At 40.1% G+C, this 17,465-nt stretch overlaps 1 protein-coding gene across 3 annotated transcripts in view; it reads left to right on the top strand.

The window, feature by feature from the left end:
* Nucleotides 1–559: 559 nt before the first annotated feature.
* The window catches only part of nr6a1b (nuclear receptor subfamily 6, group A, member 1b), a 173,170-nt gene continuing 156,264 nt past the window's right edge, over nt 560–17,465 (top strand). For 2 of the 3 annotated variants that reach the window (XM_029710267.1, XM_029710266.1), the window contains exon 1: nt 560–839. In XM_029710267.1, the coding sequence (XP_029566127.1) occupies nt 779–839 (61 nt within the window). In that variant the 5' untranslated portion in view covers nt 560–778. The remainder of the gene's footprint in view (nt 840–17,465) is intronic. The other variant, XM_029710268.1, reaches the window with a different exon arrangement.

Genomic DNA, 17,465 nt, shown 5'->3' with positions numbered 1-17,465 from the left:
TAAACAAATCAAAATATATTTTAGATTTTAGATTCTTCAAAGTAGCCACCTTTGCCTCGATGACAGCTTTGCACACTCTTTCCATATTAGGTAAAGGGCTTGTGGAAGGAGGATCTCTTTCTCTCTCTCTCTCTCTCTGATATCTGTAGATACAGTATTTATACACTAAACAAAAATATAAACGAAACATGGGACTAACACTTTACATGTTGCGTTTATATTTTAGTTTAGTGTATATACACGCTACAGATATCAGAGAGAGAGAGATACATCCTCCTTCCACAAACCCTTTACCTAATATGGAAATCAGTTCCATATTACAAACAGGGCATTATCTCTTATGGATGGCATTTTGCTTTTCAGAGGTGAGAAGCAGGTCAATACAGTGTAGCTATATTACTGTGATTTGTCATTAGGCCTATCACAGACACTACTAAATATTAAAGTGTTTGAAACTGTTTGAAATACAATAGATGAACTAGCAGGTTATTTCAGACATTTTAGACTACTGTTTTGTCCTAATACAACCTCACAATGATTGAATCCTACAAATCCCAGAATTCCGACGCCAAATAGTGTTTCGTCACGTGATTCATGAAAACGTCAAGGTGTGTTTTGTTGCACGAGAGTGGCGCAAAAGGTTTTTTCTATGAACTGGCAGAGGCATGAAGTGGTTCTTCTATAAAAAGCGACCTGGATGAAAACATAAAGACACATTTCGTAATTTCCAGAGGACATCTGTCGAAACCAAGAGTAAGATCTATTTAGCGGTAGGAGGATGGAGATTGAGAAGAGGACAAATGGATTTGAATACACTGATCGGAGCAAGTCAATTAATGGTATGTCGCCTCTATCATTTATTTTCCATTGTGAAATTAACCATAACTCCACTTTCCCAAACACCCATGTAGCCTAATTAATCAAATTAAAGCAGAAGCTGAGGCTATAACCACGGTGATGTTGGCAAAGTGGTTGCCATTTATAACGCTCTGACTCCCCAACCCAAATAAAGTGCAAGGGCAACGTTGAAGTGAACGGCTCTATAATGTGAAACCATTGTCACATTGACTGGGGTGGGCTGACAGCCTAATTATGTGACCAGTGCTACTTTTTAAATGTTTTTCTTTAAAAATAGGCTAGGCTACCTACCATTAGGCTATTCCAATGTTATTTAAAAAAAAATATGTATTTAACCTTTTATTTATCTAGGCAAGTTCTTATTTACAATGACTGCCTACCCTGGCCAAACCCGGACGACGCTGGTCCAATTGTGCACCGCCCTATGGGACTCCCAATCATGGCCGGTTGTGATTCAGCCTGGAATCGAACCAGGGTCTGTAGTGACACCTCTAGTACTGAGATTCCGTGCGAACTCGGGAGTTGTAAAACACATGGTTTTCCTTAGGCCTACATTTAGTAAATTAGGTGAACACAATGTTAGTAAAAGTTGAAAATATTCGATTTCTAGGGTACAATCGGTGTTATCTTTTTGAATGGCCTTGGATATATTTTGTCAGAAATGTTGTATCAGGACCGAACATTTTTAAGCCTAAGTGACAGTGATAAACAGCCCATTGACAGATCGTCTTGCAACAACCAATGTAGCCCACAGTGCAGAATCATAGGCCTACCATCAGGTTGATCAATATTTTGTTCTCAGTTGACTAGAAACTCTCTATAGCAAAACACAGTGCAGTGAAACTATCTAAGCAAAACACAGTGCTTTATACTGACATTGATTGTTATTAATTGAGCTGTGTCAGCAATTGCGGTTGAGTCTATCATAAACAAGATTTCTAAAGCAATATTGACTATATTCCTCCTTGATTTTCCAGTGAGGTAGTTTAGTATGCTTCAAGCAGCATCAGCAAAATCCACCTAATTAAAAGACTTGTAGGCTACACCTACTTTTTGTATAAGCTGTATCAACATCCATAATTAGTCAATGCAGATGGTTAAATATGAGTATTTATTCTATTGTCACAAATCTGAAGAACTAGTCTTGAAATTACTTGAAAGGTTATGCTGGTGATTAGTATGTAATCCATCCTAATTATTCTGTTTATTGATCTCTTTAATTTGCCTATCATTAAGTAAAAATACAATTGAATAAATGTAACATTAGACCTCTCAGATTATTCCAGGTCTGATTAGTCTGTTCCAAGATTGAATCATTTCATTTTTGGGGGGTGGATCATTTTAGGCCATAACACAAATTTGACACATTCTTTGTATGCATTTTGGATGTCTTTATTACAATTAAATGGTATTGTAGGCATTTAATGTTAACTAAGGAAAATTCCATGGTAACAGAGTCACACTGAGGCAGATGTTTCACTTTTAAAATGTATGTCAAACAAAAACCAATGATTGCCAAGTTAAACCATACAATACTACGCACAAGGACTACTTTGAACATTTTCCAAAAACACATTTACTTAAAGAACATTGCAGATGCAAAGTTTGGTAACAGAATGGCAGCACAAGCCGTCATTCTATTACGAAACTTTGCATCCGCACCATTCTAAAAGTAAATAGGTTTTTGGAAGAGTTTTAGTCCTTGTGCAATTAGTGATAGTTTGTTTAACTTTGCAATCATTGATTTTTGTTTGACAAACATTTTAAAGTGAAAAATCTCTCTAAGCATGACACTGCCATCCGTTTTGTCACCAAAACCCCATACACTACCCACCATTGCGACCTGTACGCTCTCGTTGGTTGGCCCTCGCTTCATACTTGTCGCCAAACCTACAGGTTATCTACAAGTCTCTGCTAGGTAAAGCCCCGCCTTATCTCAGCTCACTGGTCACCATAGCAGCACCCACTCGTAGCATGCGCTCCAGCAGGTATATCTCACTGGTCAACCCCAAAGCCAATTCCTCCTTTGGTCGTCTTTCCTTCCAGTTCTCTGCTGCCAATGACTGGAACGAACTGCAAAAATCTCTGAAGCTGGAGACTCATATCTCCCTCACTAGCTTTAAGCCCCAGCTGTCAGAGCAGCTCACAGATCACTGCACCTGCACATAGCCCATCTGTAAATAGCCCATCCAACTACCTCATCCCCATACTGTATTTATTTATTTATCTTGCTCCTTTGCACCCCAGTATCTCTACTTGCACATTCGTCTTCTGCACATCTACCATTCCAGTGTTTAATTGCTATATTGTAATTACTTCGCCACCATGGCCTATTTATTGCCTTAACTTAACTCATTTGCACTCACTGTATATAGACTTTTTGTTTTCTTTTGTTCTACTGTATTATTGACTGTATGTTTTGTTTATTCCATGCGTAACTCTGTGTTGTTGTATGTGTCACACTGCTTTGCTTTATCTTGGCCAGGTTGCGGTTGCAAATGAGAACTTGTTCTCAACTAGCCTACATGGGTAAATAAAGGGGAAAAAATTTTAAAAAATTATGTGGAATTGCCTTCAAGCTACAAGGACATGTCTCTCAATTGTGGTGTTACCAGGTGTAACCTGCAGATCAAAGCCTAAATAATAACTTGTTTTTCTAGTTTATTTCTGTAAGATGGACCAGTAGGAGGGCTACAGCTGCTGAACACAAATGATGTTTGTGTCATTCTACAAATAGAGGGCTTTTTAGGAAGTGTAATTTAAAAATGAATAAATAAATTCACCAAATGTTAACATTCTGTCATGAATAGGACTATGGCCGGTCATTACATCTTGTCAGCTGGTAATTGTCTAGAAAATAATTGCCGGTCTTACGGTAATTGACCGTTAATTAACATAAACATGTTGAGCATCTCCTGGCTTCCACGCATAGTCTGCAAGCCACTGATGCAGACCTTTGGAACATCTACATAAAAAAGTCTACATCAATTTAATATAGCATATACCATCACAATAAATCCATTTTATTTTAGACAGCTCTAAAGAAACATATTAAGAAAATGTAGTCTATTTCAAAAGAACAGAATAGCATGCTCTAAGTTGTCTTTACGTTTGGCTATGCCATATGGCTGTGGGCTACACGAGTTCATTTAGCAGACAAGATTTGCTAAGAATTCCATGGCATTATTTTAAGTATGAACAATACAATTGAACATAAAATAGAAAGGATATTTTCCCCAAACGATTTGCGAGGGAGTGCGCACATGTGGCTATTCTGTGTTGATCGGTTAACAAAGAAACAGGTCCTCCTATATGCTTAATTTAGTTATTTATGCAAATGTAGTTGTGATACAAACGTTGGGCTATATGTTTTGATTTTTAAAACATTCTAAGTCTGCATGATGCGACTCTAGTGATGATTTAAAAGTTGCATGAAGGTATGAGCTCTGCTTTGTTCCTTGCGCAGGCTGCACACACTTCATCAGTCTCTCATTCACAATTTGACGAGAACTTGATAATATTCTCACCAGGCCTCAAATTTCCCGGCGGCATCCCCCTTGTGTGGCCGTAATGCCCCCTAAAAAAATCCATGCGTTTTGCTGCGTGGCCGTTGTGACCTTAGGCTGAATATAATAATTATAATTCCCTTCTCCCGGCTGCCAATTGCCGTGCTCTGAAGCACCTCTCACTCACATAGCTCTCTCAGATATCTCAATTGTTATTAGCCAATGCCTGTCATGTGATCGGGTCCTTCTCAAAGGCATCTGAAGTAGACTACAAGGAAAGACAGACACATCAGGGACGCAACTGTGTGCTTCCTTCTTATCGAATTCCGAGGCGCATGTTGGCTGACGCATCTTCAATAAGATGAGTAGGCCTAACGAACAGCAAAAGCACTAGCCTATGTCAATCTACTATCCGCTGTAGTACAATGGTTGACCTATTCTGTGTGAGAAATAAAAATTCCAAACATAGTCTGGGACAGTTGTGGGATGCGATAGATCCCAATTGAATACAACCAATAGTATCAAAAAACCTTTTAAAACAATTAGGCTGGTCGTTTGGCTTAACATTTTTCGAAACTATTAGGCTATTTCTTCACGTTATAAGCGCAGCAATGCGCACACGGCAGTAGGCTATAAGCGCAGATGTAAAAAAAAAAAATGTAATCAATTAGCAGGAAAATACCTTTCTCAGTAGTGACCGCAAATGCCATTATGCATGTAATGCTTTATTATAAAGGTCAATTTTTATGGTGAAAATTATCTAAACCTAACTTTAAACTCACGCATCGCCTATGTATGCCGGTTAGGCTCTACACTGGTTGTAAAGCAGATTGTGTTATTTAGTTCAGGCCACTTTAGTTGTGATACAAACCTTATCAGGCTACATGAGGTGTGTGACTATGATTTGAAAAAGTTGCAAAAAAAGACGTGCTGTTCCTTGCAATACTGCACCCGCTGGGCATCATTCACAGGTGATAATACTTAATTCACAAGTGAAAGGCTAAAATTGTCACCCCACCAGACTATTCTTAGTTTAATATTGTCTTTACATATACTGAATAATAAACAGTACCAGTCAAAAGTTTGGACACACCTACTCATTCAAGGATTTTTCTTTATTTGTACTATTTTATACATTGTAGAATAACAGTGAAGACATCAAAACTATGAAATAACACATGGAATCAGGTAGTAACCAAAAAAGTGTTAAACAAATCAAAATATATTTGAGATTCTTCGAAGTAGCCACCCTTTGCCTTGATGACAGCTTTGCATACTCTTGGCATTCTCTCAACCAGCTTCACCTGGAATGCTTTTCCAACATTCTTGAACGAGTTCCCACACATACTAAGCACTTGTTGGATGCTTTTCCTTTACTCTGCGGTCCAACTCATCCCAAACCATCTCAATTCAAATCAAATCAAATTTTATTGGTCACATACACGTGTTTAGCAGATGTTATTGCGGGTGTTGCAAAATGCTGGTGCTTATAGCTCCGACAGTGCAGTAACAAGTAATATCTAACAGTTTCACAACATTTACACGTACATCTAAGTAATGAATGGATTAAGAATATACGTTTATGTCAGAGCGGCATTGGACTAGGATACAGTGGAGTATAGAGTACAGTATATGCATATGAGATGGATGATGCAATATTTACAAACAATTAAAGTGACTAAGATACCGTATAGATTACAGTTTACACAGATGAGATGAGTAATGCAAGATACGGAGACATTATTAAAGTGGCTACTGTTTCATTTCCTTAAAGTGGCCAGTGATTCCTAATCTATTGTGGAAGCCAGGTCATCTGATGCAGTACTCCATTACCCTCCTTCTTGGTCAAATAGCCCTTACACAGCCTGGAGGTGTGTTGGGTCATTGTCTCGTTGAAAAACAATTGATATTCCCAATAAGCGCAAAACAGATGGGATGGCGTATCACTGCAGAATGCTGTGGTAGCTATGCTGGTTAAGTGTGCCTTGAATTCTAAATAAGTCACTGACAGTGTCACCAGCAAAGCACCATCACACCTCCTTCTCCGTGCTTCACGTTGGGAACCATACATGCAGAGATAATCTGTTCACCTACTCTGCATTTTACAAAGACAGTGGTTGTAACCAAAAATCTCAAATTTGGACTCGTCAGACCAAAGGACAGATTTCCACCAGTCTAATGTCCACCGGTCCAAGCAAGTTTCTTCTTCTTATTGGTGTCCTTTAGTAGTGATTTCTTTGCAGAAATTTGACCATGAAGGCCTGATACACACAGTCTCCTTTGAACAGTTGATTTTGAGATGTCTGTTACTTGAACTCTGTGAAGCATTTATTTGGTCTGCAATTTCTGAGGCTGGTAAATCTAATGAACTTATCCTCTGCAGCAGTGGTAACTCTGGGTCTTCCTTTCCTATGGTGGTCCTCATGAGAGCCAGTTTCATCATAGCACTTGATGGTTTTTGCAACTGTACTTGAAGAAACTGAAGAAAGTTATTGAAGAAATTACTTGATGTCTTAAAGTAATGATGGACTGTTGTTTCTTTTTGCTTATTTAAGCTGTTCTTGCCATAATATGGACTTGGTCTTTTACCAAATAGGGCTTTCTTCTGTATACCACCCCTACCTTGTCACAACACAACTGATTGGCTCAAATACATTAAGAAGGAAATAAATTCCACAAATTAACTTAAAACAAGGCAAACCTGTTAATTGAAATGCATTCCAGGTGACTACCTCAGGAAGCTGGTTGAGAGAATGCCAAGAGTGTGCAAAGCTGTCATCATCATTTTAGTAGAGACCATCACTGTTTTCTCACGCAGTTGCATAGCCTATAGAAATGTTGCACAACATGATCTCATGGGCTCTCATGAAGTGTTTGATTTGATTTCCCATTACATTTTCATTGATGTCAGAGTGACTACAGGGACAACAGAGTGCTGAGTACCAGACAGTTAGCAAGTTTGGTAGGCTACTAATGACCATCAGCAGCATCGGAGCTGGGCGAAGCATAGTTACCATGACTAAACGGTCACTTGGAATTTGACTGCGTTAATGACTCGTGACTGCCGGTGTGGCGGTAATACTGTCACCATAACAGCCCTAGTCATGAAGAGTACATGTTCAACTTTATTAACAAACATGTTTTGCCATCTCAAGATTAAATTAAGAAAAATTACTATAGAAGTCACAGGTTTGATGATTACATGTTAAATCAGCCATAAACTCTTGCTTAGTTAAAGGTGAAATAAAACTCCCCGTGTGACGGGGGAATGGAAGCGGGTTGTGTGCAACAGGAAGGGGTTAACAAAAACAAACAAAAAACACATTTCCAGCCTATCTTTCAATTGGTAACTGGGTTGACATTTTATCCTTGACACGCACAGTTTTTTAAATAATTTAAAAAGGAGTAGTTTTATCATATTAAAATGAGAGTTAAGTTCATGTTACAGGGTTAACCATAAACCTGAGGGTCAAATGTAAATCAATCACTAAGTAAAGATCTTCAGGAACTACTTTCCCAAAGCAACAAATTAACCAATGCTTTACAATGATGGTGAAAACCTGTGAAAATCTTGCGTTTAAGTGAGTTAAAAAGTTGGACAAATGTTATATGGGACATGTCAAAATTGATATTTTCAGAGAAAACAATTAAATATTTTAATGAAAACACACTGCTATTGGAATTGTTTAATATGGTTTAGTTAGAGCATAAATGTATGTGATCCAACTGTTAAAATAAAATGTGCAAATGTAAATAAAATGCACACATACAGATAGCAAAAGGTCTCTCTATTCATATGGACCCCTAAAATGTTTTTCTAATTAAGATTTTCATGTATATGATTGAATGTTAGCCTACTATTTTCTTACCATGAGTGTAGGTTATTATTTATGCTCTGTGCAAATGTGTAGTCATTTTCTTAATTGAAACATTTTATATTGTCTCTTACTAATTTTAGGTAAATGGTTGTTTTCGGGGGAATTCTCTGCCCTCGCGTTAACTCCTGTACCTCATGTATTATTTGACTCATTTTTAAGAATCCTTTTTTGTTGGACATTGAAGTCACATTACATGACTATGACTCATAACAAAATCGAACATCAACAATTCAAACTCTGCATGTTTAAGCTTTGTAATTTGAATGTAACATGTTTACATTTTCTTAATCATTGTTTAAGCTTCTGGTATGGTAAATTATACCCTGACTGTGGAGCAAGTTCCCCATTTTAAGCTACTGATCAGCCAAGGAAATAGAGCTGAACAATGATGCATGGATCTCTTGTAAGATTCTCTCTGTCTCGTCAGTGTGTGTGTGTGTGTGTGTGTGTTTCTCTCTCAATATGTGTGTTCAGTCCTGCTCCTGCTATATCAAGGATATAATGTGACACTCTATGTATCTCTCTCTGTGTGGTCGTTGTGCGTGTGTCTCTGTGTGCTAGCCTGGAGGAAAAAGCCTGGCAGATGTTTGAGATGTAGCTGGCGAGTCTCTCTCTCGCTCTCTCTCTGTGTGTGTGTGTGTGTGTGTGTGTGTGTGTGTGTGTGTGTGTGGCGCGACTGCAGGGACATGTTGATCTCTCTCCCCCCTCTGGGAAATAGTTGTTCAACTGTTGAGGCCACGGGGGTGGAATGACATAGAGGGGGTTCTCTATTGTCCATGTCGCCCCTTCTCCCCTCATCAATCCTGTTGAGGCTCTCTGAACAATGATACAGGCATACAGTACGGGGGAAGCAGTCTATTTTAGGGAGGAGAGAGAGAGGTTTTCCTCTGTCTGCATTGTGAGGAGTAGCTTAGATCTGGTCAATCACACTTCAGCATGCTACTGCTATGGCAGCGACTCTGCGTGCATGCGCACACCCACTGTCTTATTATCCATCTATGTCACAGATCGCTGCGTGAAGTCTGTTCCCCCTTTATTTAACTTAGGTCATTTTTAACCATGATGGCGTCATGAGCAGTGTTTTCATAATGACTTGAATTTAAAATGATCATTCACACTGACCATTATTCATCTATAACTTTTCATCAATGACTTTTCATTCATGCATGTTGCAATTCATATCCTGTCACTTTCTCTTTGTCTATGAACTTGCAGCCTTTCTCCTCCAGAAAATGTTATTTGTTTCTCAAACAAATGGCCAACCCGTTTTCTAGTAGAACTTTATTTTATCGTGTAACAGCTTCTAGTAGAATTATATTTTCTGGAGCGAAATATTTGATCACTGCCATGAGATCGCATAGATTAGAAGGTGTCCTGCCAGAGTGACTTGGTGTTTTCATCTGATGCCAAGAGTAGATAGTGTGCTTTGCTTTTTCAGCATTGTGTTCATTAGGTGACGCAATAGAAAACAAAAATTGTTTCTTATTTGTCCTGGAGGTCCCCTGTTTCAGTCCGTTTTCATTCATGCAGTACCCACAAAACACCAGTCTCATAGTCTCATCGTCAACAGTGAAGAGGCAACTCCGGGATGCTGGCTTTCTAGGCAGAGTTCATCTGTCCAGTGTCTGTTCTTTTGCCCATCTTAATATTTTCTTTTAATTGGCCAGTCTGAGATATGGCTTCTTTTTTTTCCGCTCTGCCTTGAAGGCCAGCATCCCGGAGTCACCTCTTCACTGTTGAGACTGGTGTTTTGCGAGTACTATTTAATGAAGCTGCCAGTTGAGGATTTGTGAGGTGTCTGTTTCTCAAACTAGACACTCTAAAGTACTTGTCCTCTTGCTCAGTTGTGCACCGGGGCCTCCCACTCTTTCTATTCTGGTTAGAGCCAGTTTGCGCTGTTCTGTGAAGGGAGTAGTACACAGCGTTGTACGAGATCTTCAGTTTGTTGGCCATTTCTCACATGGAATAGCCTTCATTTCTCAGAACAAGAATAGACTGATGAGTTTCTTTGCCTCTTGCCATTTTGAGCCTGTAATCGAACCCACAAATGCTGATGCTCCAGATACTCAACTAGTCTAAAGAAGGCCAGTTTTATTGCTGCTTTAATCAGAACAACAGTTTTCAGCTGTGCTAACATAATTGAAAAAGGGTTTTCTAATGATCAATTAGCCTTTTAAATTGAAAAACTTGGATTCGCTAACACAACGTGCCATTGGAACACAGGAGTGATGGTTGCTGATAATGGGCCTCTGTACGCCTATGTAGATATTCCATTTAAAAATCACCTGTTTTCAGCTACAATAGTCATTTAGTCATTTACAACATTAACAATGTCTACACTGTATTTCTGATCAATCTGATGTTATTTTAATGGACAAAAAAATTTACTTTTATTTCAAAAACGAGGACATTTCTAAGTGACCCCAAACTTTTGAATGGTAGTGTATATGGTTGAGATGCCCTTTAACAATGCCGTACAATTGAATCTATATAGTACCTTCTCTAGCGGCCCAAGGTCTACAGCTCCTTATGGATATGAACATGACAAGCGAGACACACACAGACACACAATCCACCTCCTACCTCAGCGAGTTGGCCTTTCATCAGGTCCACAACAGCTGAATGGCGTCCTGGAACCTCTAATGGTGTTGCTATTGGAAACTCTCTCTCCAGTTCTGGATAGCCCCCCTGTGCATACCAGTGTGTGCAATCCGCAGCCTTGACCTCCCACCCCTGCTTGACCCCTCAGATAGAACAGAAAAGCGGTCATAGGGGGCACGTATCGAGCAACAGCATTTACATGATCATCCAACCTATTTGACTTTGGCCTTGTCTTGAAGGTTGCTTTATGTCCGTGCTACGATATGTTTTAGCAGTGAATGCTACTCAGACCCATGTAGGATGGATGGAACTCCAGGGTTTCTTTCTGTATAGAAACGTTTTTTTTTTGGTCCGGCTATGTCCCAACAATTAAAATAATACTTTTTGGGATGTAAAAAATGTTTTCAGTGGAAACTTAAACGACTTAAACCAGATATAAAGTATGTTGAAAAGATAATGGACCAATATAATGTTTAAATAAGATCATTTTTGAGAACCAACAATCACCAATATAAAAGCTATACAGTCAGGGAAATCTACAATTCCGATGTATTCCGTATTTTTGTCATTGCGTTGGGCTCCTTTGAATTGTTTAATGTTTGAGTCACTCGGATAGCATAAGCCATGGCAAAATATGTAGAATTTAAGTTTATTTTTAAAATTTTATTTCACCTTTATTTAACCAGGTAGGCCAGTTGAGAACAAGTTCTCATTTACAACTGTGACCTGGCCAAGATAAAGCAAAGCAGTGTGACAAAAACAACACAGAGTTACACATGGGATAAACAAACATACAGTCAATAACACAATAGAAACATCTGTATACAGTGTGCAAATGAAGTAAGGAGGTACGGCAATAAATAGGCCAATAGTGGCGAAGTAATTACAATTTAGCAGTTAACACTGGAGTTATAGATGTGCAGATGAAGATGTTCAAGTAGAAATACTGGTGTGCAAAAGAGCAGAAAAACAAACAAATATGGGGGTGAGGTAGTTGGTTGGATGGGCTATTTACAGAGGGGATGTGTACAGCTGCAGCGATCGGTAAGCTGCTCTGACAGTTGACGCTTGAAGTTAGGGCGGGAGATATGTCTCCAACTTCAGTGATTTTTGCAATTCGTTCCAGTCATTGGCAGCAAAGAACTGGAAGGAAAGACGGCCAAAGTAGGTGTTGGCTTTGGGGATGACCAGTGAAATATATCTGCTGGAGCGCGTGCTATGGGTGGGTGCTGCTATAGTGACCAGTGAGCTGAGATTAGGCGGAGCTATACCTAGCAAAGACCTATAGATGACCAGGAGCCAGTGGGTTTGGCGACGAATATGTCGCGAGGACCAGCCAACGAGAGCGTACAGGTCGCAGTGGTGGGTAGTATATGGGGCTTTGGTGACAAAATGGATGGCACTGTGATAGACTGCATCCAATTTGCTGAGTAGAGTGTTGGAGGCTATTTTGTAAATGACATCGCCGAAGTCAAGGATCGGTAGGATAGTCAGTTTTACGAGGGTATGTTTGGCAGCGTGAGTGAAGGAGGCTTTGTTGCGAAATAGGAAGCTGGTTCTAGATTTAACTTTGAATTGGAGATGCTTAATGTGAGTCTGGAAGGGGAGTTTATAGGCTAGCCAGACACCTAGGTATTTATAGTTGTCCACATATTTATAGTTGTCCATATATTGTCCACATAAGTCAGAACCGTCCAGAGTAGTGATGCTAGTCGGGCGGGCGGGTGTGGGCAGCTATCGGTTGAAGAGCATGCATTTCGTATTACTAGCATTTAAGAGCAGTTGGAGGCCACGGAAGGAGTGTTGTATGGCGTTGAAGCTCGTTTGGAGGTTTGTTCACACAGCGTCCAAAGAAGGGCCAGATGTATACAGAATGGTGTCGTCTGCGTAGAGGTGGATCAAAGAATCGCAGAGAAAATAGTCGGCCCGAGAATTGAACCCTGTGGTACCCCCATAGAGACTGCCAGAGGTTCGGACAACAGGCCGTCCGATTTGACACACTGAACTCTATCAGAGAAGTAGTTAGTGAACCAGGCGAGGCAGTCATTTGAGAAACCAAGGCTGTTGAGTCTGCCGATAAGAATGTGGTGATTGACAGAGTCGAAAGCCTTGGCCAGGTCAATGAAGATGGCTGCACAGTACTCTCTTTTATCGATGGTGGTTATGATATCGTTTAGGATCTTGAGCGTGGCTTTAAGTAAAGTAGCTTTAAAACTGCACATGTTTCTCTCCGACCACATGGCAAATGTGTAGAATTGCTGGAAATTAGCTTTAAAACAGCAACATTTTGTCATTGCGGCCAACAGGAGGGCCTATAATATTTCCGGTCAGCGACCACACAAGTGGTCATGCCCACAGCCATACCACCTAAGCCCAATTTTGACCCTGATAAAAAAAACTCTGAACTCTATTCAGACCCATATAGAATGGATGGAGCTCAATTGTTAAACTACCAATAATGCTAAGGGGTGGACCTCATTGGCTTTAGAGTGCTTGTCTGCTTTGTGGCACCCACATCCTCTGACTGACTGTGAAGTGTATTGATGTGAGGCGTGTACATGTAAAATATTGTTTAACTTCTCTAGGGTAGGGGGCAGTATTTTGACGTCCGGATGAAAGGCGTGCCTGTAGTAAACTGCCTGCTACTCAGGCTCAGAAGGTAGGATATGCATATTATTAGATTTGGATAGAAAACACTCTGAAGTTTCTAAAACTGTTTGACTGATGTCTGTGAGTATAACAGAACTCATATGGCAGGCAAAAACCTGAGAAGATTCCAACCAGGAAGTGTGGAAATCTGAGGTTTGTAGTTTTTCAAGTGATTGCCTGTACAGTATACAGTGACTTAGGGTTCATTTTGCACTTCCTAAGGCTTCCACTAGATGTCAACAGTCTTTAGAACCTTGTTTCATGCTTCTCCTGGTACTGGGGAGAGAATAAGAGCTGACTCAATAAGTAGACTGCCTGAGGCCAATCAGCTGTTTACGGCGCAGTCACGCAGCTGCGCCATTGCTTCTTTTCCTCTGTAATGAATACACTATTGTCTGGTTGGAATATTTATGATAAAAAGACCCTAAGGATTGATTGTAAACATCGTTTGTAAACATCGTTGTTTCTTCAAACGGTAATGGAACTTTTTGACTTTTCCTCTAGGGTTTTGCGCTCGCTCATTGTGCCTTTGGAATAGTGATCTGAACGCGCAAACAAAATGGAGGTATTTGGACATAAATATGGAGTTTATCGAACAAAACGAACATTTATTGTGGGAGTCCTGGGAGTGCATTCCGACGAAGACCAGCAAAGGTAAGTGAAGATTTATAATACTATTTCTGAGTTTAGTTGACTCCAGAACTTGGCGGGTAGCTGTATAGCTTGCTTTGATGGCTGAGCTCTGTACTCAGAATATTGAACAATGTGCTTTCGCCGTAAAGCTATTTTGAAATATGACTCAGTGGTTGCATTAAGGAGAAGTGTATCTATAACTCTTTCAATAACTGTTGTGAATTTTATCAACGTTTATGATGAGTATTTTTGTAAATTGATGTGCTCATTCACCGGAAGTTTTGGGAGGCAAAACATTTTTTGAACATCACGCGCCAATGTAAAATGGGGTTTTTGGATGTAAATATGAACTTTATCGAACAAAACATACATGTATTGTGTAATATTGAGTCCTGGGAGTGTCATCTGATGAAGACCGTCAAAGGTTAGTGATTCATTTTAGCTGTATTTCTGTTTTTTGTGACGCCTCTCCTTGCTTGGAAAATGGCTGTGTGGTTTTTCTTGTCTCAGCGCTGTCCTAACATAATCTAATGTTATGCTTTCGCGGTAAAGCATTTTTGAAATCGGACAATGTGGTTGGATTAACGAGAAGTGTATCTTTAAAATGGGATATAATAGTTTGAGAAATTTGAATTATGAGATTTTTGTTGTTTTGAATTTGCCACCCTGCTATTTCACTGGCTGTTGAATAGTGTGTCCCGCGGGTGGGACGCTAGCGTCCCACATACCCGAGAGGTTTTAAGTGTTGCAGGTAGAAATGTAAAGTATAGAACAGACAAATTACTATGACATTTGTTTGTGGCATAGAGAATTTTGGTTTTACAATTGCGTTTTCCCAAATCCTGAACAACCGTAGGCCTACACAAAACAAAGTAGGTATGCTTTTTAAGCAGCCTTTCAAATAAACAAATTAATAGTAAACTAAAGACCTTTTGAAAATGTCAAACCCCCCCCCCCCCAAAAAAAAACATCTCAACTATCGATCGGTTGTCTTTAAATCGTTTTGTGTCAGTGACAGAGAAAGAAGCACCACAGCTTCTCATATGACCTTTCTTTGGAGAAGGAGGGTTTGAAGGTGATAAAGGAGATATACACTGAGTATACCAAACATTAGGAGCACCTTCCATTCAAAGGCACTTCAATCTTTTGTCTTGTCACCCTCTGAATGGCACACATACACAATCCATGTCTCAATTGTCTCAAGGCTTAAAAACCCTTTAACCTGTCTCTTCTCCTTTATCTACACTGATTTGAAGTGGATTTAACAAGTGACATCCATAAAGGATCATAGCTTTCACCTGGTCAGTCTCTGTTTTGGAAAGAGTGGGTGTTCTTAATGTTTTTGTACACTCAGTGTAAAACTGTGTTGTGTTACTGTAGAACACCATTGTCAGTTGGTACAGTAACAATAGCCAGAGGAATCCCTAGATGCACCTTTTGTCAGGGCTCTGTGATTTTCAACAACTGGGCCATAAAATCCCCCCTCTGACTCTATGCGAATTTTGGCTAGAGGGAGGCGTTTTGCGGGTCCTCATAACAATGAACTTGGCTACTAATAACGACAACGTCCTTTGCAGCATCGTCAAATAGTCTTCTGGCTTTTTTTACCACAATAAAATGCTGAGGGACGGGAACTCTATTCCTCTATGGCTGTATGGTCTCTGTTCCTCAGCGACTTGGGCTGTAAGGCCTCTGTTCCTCAGCGACTTGGGCTGTAAGGCCTCTGTTCCTCAGCGACTTGGGCTGTAAGGCCTCTGTTCCTCAGCGACATGAACTGTAAAGGGGTCTTGCAACCTTGGCTGCAGAAGGTGAGAGGCACCACAGCATTTAAGAACTTCTGTGTTGGGGGACTGGGAAGACTGCTCTTGATTGCCAACCAGGCTTTACTTCCTGAGAAATAAGGGAGAGGAACAGAGCTAACCAGCGGGCCAAACTAATTGCAATTTCTTGTTAACATTCTTTTAGCAGAAACATTTTATTTATCTGGTTGTAACTTTGTTATTTCACCAAAATATGTCTTTCCCATGATGTCTTGATCTTGTCACATAAAGCTGGTTTTATCTGGTAGTAATCTATACTGAAAAAAAATGTAAACGCAACAATTTCAACGATTTTACTGAGTAACAGTTCATATAAGGAAATCAGTCAATTGAAATAAATTATTTAGTCCCTTTTCTATGGATTGCACTTGATTGGGCAGGGGTACAGCCATGGGTGGGCTTGGGAGGGCATAGACCCACCCATTAGAGAGCCAGGCCCAGACAATCAGAAATTAGTTTTTTCACCACAAAAGGGCTTTATTACAGACAGAAATACTCCTCAGTTTCATCAGCTGTACGGGTGGCTGGTATCCGATGATCCCACAGGTGAAGAAGCCGGATGTGGAGGTCCTGGCTGGCGTGGTTACACATGGTCTGCGGTTGTGAGGCCGATTGGACGTACTGCCATATTCTCCAAAACAAAGTTGGAGGCGGCTTATGGTAGAGAAATTAATATAAAATTTTCTGGCAACAGCTCTGGTGGACATTCCTGCAGTCAGCATGCCAATTGCATGCTCCCTCAACTTGAGACTTCCATGGTGTTGTATTGTGTGACAAAACTGCAGATTTTAGTGGCCTTTGTCCCCAGCACAAGGTGCACATGTGTAATGATCATGCTGTTTAATCAGCTTCTTGATCTGCCACAGCTGTCAGGTGGATGGGTTATCTTGGTGTAGTGTGGTTCGTTCTGCGTTGTGTACTTTTAATTAGGACACTGCCACAACTGGAATTCTGATGGTTGAATCATTTTTATTCGACCTGCACACGAAGAGACAACACACAATATGTTAGCCCTCGGCGCAGTCACAGCTCTCGAGCACCTTGCTAGCTGAAGGTCCGGCAAAAGAGCGGGAACTGCATACATACATTCAGTGCCCAAGAGCACACTATACAATACAATTAAAATGATATACAACATATTCGGAAACAAAATAAAAGACATACCTGCACACGAAGAGACAACACACAATAGGTTAGCCCTCGGTGCAGTCACAGCTCTCGGGCACCTGCGTGAGCACATAGCAACTCACTCAAACACGGTCCCAAATACTCCCGAGTTACAATAGGTACCCTAATTAGCGAGCTTGGTGAAAGTTAACATAAATCTTTATAATTGTTCACATTGTAACAAAACCTATAATTGCGTAACAGCAATTTATGTAACTTTACCACAGTTTTATATTGCCAAATTACGGCGCCAAGGACAACATACCTTGCTAGCTGAAGGTCCGGCAAAAGAGAACGATAAAAGGGTCCGTAAGTATGGATAACCCGCGATGGACCAAACCAAAATATACAAA

This window comes from Salmo trutta, chromosome 23 (genome assembly GCF_901001165.1).
Source record: "Salmo trutta chromosome 23, fSalTru1.1, whole genome shotgun sequence".
In the NCBI taxonomy this organism is placed as follows: domain Eukaryota; kingdom Metazoa; phylum Chordata; class Actinopteri; order Salmoniformes; family Salmonidae; genus Salmo; species Salmo trutta.
The sequence above is the reverse complement of the archived record's forward strand: the minus strand, read 5'-3'. Positions and strand labels throughout refer to the sequence as shown.